This window comes from Sinocyclocheilus rhinocerous, unplaced genomic scaffold (assembly GCF_001515625.1).
Source record: "Sinocyclocheilus rhinocerous isolate Xijiao unplaced genomic scaffold, SAMN03320098_v1.1 scaffold2886, whole genome shotgun sequence".
NCBI lineage: Eukaryota > Metazoa > Chordata > Actinopteri > Cypriniformes > Cyprinidae > Sinocyclocheilus > Sinocyclocheilus rhinocerous.
The window spans coordinates 142,499-147,562 of NW_015651492.1; the positions used below are offsets into that span (position 1 = coordinate 142,499).

General features: G+C 39.3%; 1 protein-coding gene across 1 annotated transcript in view; it reads left to right on the forward strand.

Annotated features, from left to right (window-relative positions):
• The first annotated feature begins 912 nt into the window (after positions 1–912).
• LOC107712902 (NACHT, LRR and PYD domains-containing protein 12-like) overlaps positions 913–5,064 on the forward strand; it is a 16,059-nt gene continuing 11,907 nt past the window's right edge. The window contains exons 1-2 of the mRNA XM_016518293.1: positions 913–929; positions 2,139–4,100. Coding sequence (XP_016373779.1) covers positions 913–929; positions 2,139–4,100 — 1,979 coding nt within the window. The remainder of the gene's footprint in view (positions 930–2,138; positions 4,101–5,064) is intronic.

Genomic DNA, 5,064 nt, shown 5'->3' on the forward strand with positions numbered 1-5,064 from the left:
CAACTTACGACAGAGTTCACGTGTGATTCATGAAACATTCGTATTCCGCCACTCTCATCGTACGAATGATCGTATTTTGATAAATGTGGCAGCAGAAAACAATCGTTATTTGCATATCACGCCCCTAAAAACAGCCTGGTTTAGAAGCCTCGCCCCTAGAGTTTGTCTACAGTATAAAGAATGAATAAACCAGTCTTATAAACTCCTTGATTTCGCTTAAGCAACTTTAAATATAATATGCATGCACAATAAACTATTGTAAAATTTATTTACATCACTCGACAGAAAGGTTTTTGCAGGTTGTAATAAAATGTAAATTAATAACAGTCATAACAAGCCTATTTCCAGTACACGCCTCAGGCTTGCACAGTATTGTCAACTCACTCAATCAGAATCTTCGGTAATCCTCGGCAAACTTCGCCACGGCTCATTCGGTTCTTGTTGAGTCCTCGGTAATCCTCGGCAAACTTCGACAGTGCGTCCTGCGTCATCAACCCGGAACTAAAGTTTGATTCAGTTCGATTTGTGAACCGGCTCGACCGGTTACTTCCTGAGAACCGGCTCAAAAGAACGATTCGTTCAAGAACCTAACATCACTACTGTTTGCCCCAGCCTGGACTATTGCTCGTGTTTACAGATTACTACCCCTTTTGTCAAGCCCTCTGGATTTTGTTCGCCGATCGATGACCCACGCCTACCCTAGGAATACTCTTTGTCTTGCCTCATTCATGACTGTTTGCTGATTATTGACCCATGCCTGTTTGTGACCACGCCTATGAATAAATCTCTGCATATGGATCAGCACGCTTCCTCTGTTCCTTCTGTAACAGATCCTATATATTTTATTCCTTTTATAGACTTAATTTCTGTTTTTCTCCGTTCACAGAAGCGCTACAGCTGCATGATGCGACGATGTGTGAATCCTCATGGTCTGTTGTTTACGCTGCTGTTCGCGCATATAAAGCTAAAGCTGTATATTAAAAAAAAATTGACATTCTAATCTTACTGGTTAACGATCGACCAATGAGCTTCGGTTGTCGGTCAGGAAAATAACCTAAATGAACAAAATGCTGTCATTCTACAATTCTCCACCGTATTTACTATACTGCGCGCAAGTTCAGGTAACTCAAAAACTTGCGTACACGAGCTGAGACCAGACGTGAGATTTGATCGTAGCCACCGCTCACCGCTCACCTACATATTGATAAATTCCAAGTTTTGTATTGAAACGATGGTACGCCCAATTTTCTGTCGTACGTTCATTTCGTAAATGAGGCCCAGCGTCTTTACTGCAAATAAACCCTGGCAATTCTGAGTTTAGCAATCTCCAGTGCAGTATTCTTCTCAAAGAACTTGTGCTATTTGCTGCTAATCTGCAGGCAAATGGTCTGTTATAAACTGCAATAAATACAAACATCTTGACTGTAACGATTGTGATTGTGGGTATTAAATAATAATAACATAAGAACACTTACGCAACTTCTGTGCCATTTAAAAAGTCTGGGTCTGTTTATACATGCTTTTTGTTGTTTTAGTAATAAAACATAAATTGGAAATTTCATTGTTGAGCTTCTGAGAGAAGCTTCCTGTTTTGCCAGTTTTCATTCATGTAGAGGGTGTTTTAAATTATATAATAAACTTAACAGGAAAGTAGAGATGATTTATTAGAATCAATACACTGCTAGGCCTATCTTTGGCTTAAAAATTGGATAAGAAAACAAATACTGAATATTGACCCATGAAACCTTATGCTACTACTGTTATATAGTAAACAGCTGATTTTCGGCTCTGGAGAAATTATAAATTTAATATGAAATATATTATTATAATAATATGATATCATATATCAAGTAATTACTTATTAATCATTTACTAGTGATTTATTATTTCATCATTTACAGAAACGTATTACTTTAATTATCTACAAATTATATTAATGTTTAATAAATTATAAGTTCCTTGTTAAAGGACTAGTTCATCCAAAACTGTCCCGTAAAACGAAAATTTCCTGATTATTAACTTATTTACTACAATTTTTATAGTGTGACTCAAAGGATTTCCATTTGAAGAATAAACATTTTTCTAACAGAACATAAAAAAAGTCTGGGCCTGTATTTAAGCTGTTTATTGTGTCTCAGCTGTATTGAGAATGACACACACACAGCTTTACTTTCTTTGTGTTGTTCTTCTTGTTTCTGCTGTGTGAATAGGAATGATCAGTCTGCAGAACTGCAGGATTCCCACCGACTAGTAAATGATGGTCTACAGAGAGTAAAAGACCAACACAAAGTCAGCATGAAGAACAAGTATGAGAGCTTATTTGAGGTAATCAAAATACAAAAGAATCAAACCCTCCTGAACAGCATCTACACACTCTACATCATAGAGGGAGAGAGTGGAGGGGTGAATGAAGAACATGAGGTTTTACAGATGGAGAAAACACCCAGAACACATCTATTGAACACAAGAACACATCTACAGAACACAATCTACTGTAATGATATATTCAAACCCTCAACTGAAACAGCATGTGGGACGAAAGACAAAATCAAGACTGTTCTTACTAAAGGCATCGCTGGAATTGGAAAAACCGTCTCTGTGCAGAAGTTCATTCTGGACTGGGCTGAGGGACAAGCCAATCAGGATGTAGATTTCATGTTTGTGCTTCCTTTTCGAGAGCTGAATTTGATTCGAGATCATCAGTACAGTCTTCACAGACTTCTGCTGGACTTTCATCCTGAACTTCAAGATCTCGGCTCCGAGATTTACGAGGAGTGTAAAGTTGTGTTCATCTTTGATGGTCTGGATGAAAGCAGAATGACTCTGATGTTTTCAGACAATGAGAAAGTTTCTGATGTGACTCAGACTTCATCAGTGGGTGTGTTGATATCAAACCTGATGAGAGGAGATCTGCTTCCCTCTGCTCTCATCTGGATCACCTCCAGACCAGCAGCAGCCAATCAGATCCCTTCCAAATACATCAACCGTGTGACAGAAATTCAGGGATTTAATGACGCTCAGAAGGAGGAATATTTCAGGAAGAGAATCAATGATGAGAATCAAGCCAGCAGAATAATTTCACACATCAGAAGAGCAAGAAGCCTCCACATCATGTGCCACATCCCCGTCTTCAGCTGGATCTCATCCACTGTTCTTCAAAAGCTCCTGAAAGAAGATGTGAGTGCAGAAATCCCTCAAACTCTGACTGAAATGTACATCCACTTCCTGCTGATTCAGATAAACATGAGGAATCAGAAGTATACAGAGACAGATACAGAGAAACTTCTGCAGTCCAACAGAGAAATGATTGTGAAACTTGCTGAACTGGCTTTCAATCAGCTGATGAAGGGTAATGTCATATTCTATGAGGAGGACCTGAAAGAGAGCGGCATAGACGGGACTGACACCTCTGTGTATTTTGGGATTTGCACTGAGATCTTTAAGGAGGAATTTGTAATTCATCGAAGAAAGGTCTACAGTTTCATACATCTGAGCTTTCAGGAGTTTCTAGCTGCTTTCTATGTGCTTTACTCCCATCTGATGAAAAACAGGGAGCCATTGCAGTGCTTTCTGGGTGACAAACCTGAGCTGTGTAGATATAAGAGAAAAAGGTACATAGCTATGAGAAACTCTTTGTGTGAGCTACTAATATCAGCAGTTGATAAAACCCTTCACACTGAAAATGGAAACCTGGATCTTTTTCTGCGGTTCCTGCTGGGCATCTCACTGGAGTCCAATCTAGATCTTTTAAATGAACTACTGTCATACACAGAGAGCAGCTTAAATAGCATCAAGGGAATTCCTTTGTACATAAAAGATAACATCAAGGGATATGAACATCTTTCAGCCAACAAATGCACGAGTCTGGTCCTCTGTCTGCTGGAAATGAATGATCAGACTCTGTACAGAGAGATTCAGGAGTTGGTGAAATCTGACAAATGCTCATTGTTGCAATTCTCTCCTGCTCACTGCTCAGCGATCGCCTACACACTTCAGATGTCAGAGGAGGTGCTGGATGAGTTTGATCTAATGAAATACAGAACAGCAGATGAGAGTAGATTAAGACTGATACCAGCTGTGATGAACTGCAGAAAAGCTCTGTAAGTACATTGGTGTAAAGTACTTGAGTAAATGTAATTAGTTACAGTACTTAAAGGGTTAGTTCACCCAAAAATGAAAATGAGCCCATGAATAACTCACTCTTAAGGCATCTTAGGTATATATGACTTTCTTCTTTCAGACGAATCCAGTCCGAGTTATATTAAAAATTGTCTTTGATTTTCCAAGCTGTTTAATGGCAATCGATGTGTTTTTGCAAGAAAAATAACCATATTTAAAACGTAATAATAAATTTAATCTAGCTTGCGCTCACTGTTGTACACGGAAGCAGCTCCGGGCGGATGACGTAAAGGCCCGTTCACACCAAGGACGATAACTATAAAGATAACGATAAAGATAGATTTCTAAAAATCGTTCTCAATATTAAAGAATAGCAGTCCACACCACAACTATAACGATAAAGACAAAGAGAAACGATATCGTTGGAATCGCTTTCAAAACGATTTTTCTCCAGCTGATGAACAATAAAAAATTGACAGCCAATTCTGCTGTAACGAGCTCGAGAATTTAAAGTGGCAGACGAGCATGCACGTAGAATAAACAGACGATATCGTTTGCTGGTGTGGATGCTAATATCGTTATCTTTATAGTTATCGTTCTTGGTGTGAACAGGGCTTAAGATGTCGGCGTTGCGCATGCGCTGCTCGGAAGTGACGATCACGGAAGCGCAGGGGAGAGATCAAAACAAAACAACGGTCACAAATTAGAAGTACAAAACGAGGATTTGTAAAGAAGAATGTCGGAGGATTTCGATATAAGCCAAGAGGAGACTAGTTTTCCTTAAAGTAAGGACACTTTCCTTCTTTTGCTCCTGTAAACAAACGTCGGTTTTCACGAGACTCACCGGCGCATGCGCAACGCCGACATCTTACGTCATCCTCCCGGAGCTGCTTCCGTGTACAACTCTTGGCGCAAGCTACATTAAAGTGATTATTACGTTTTGAA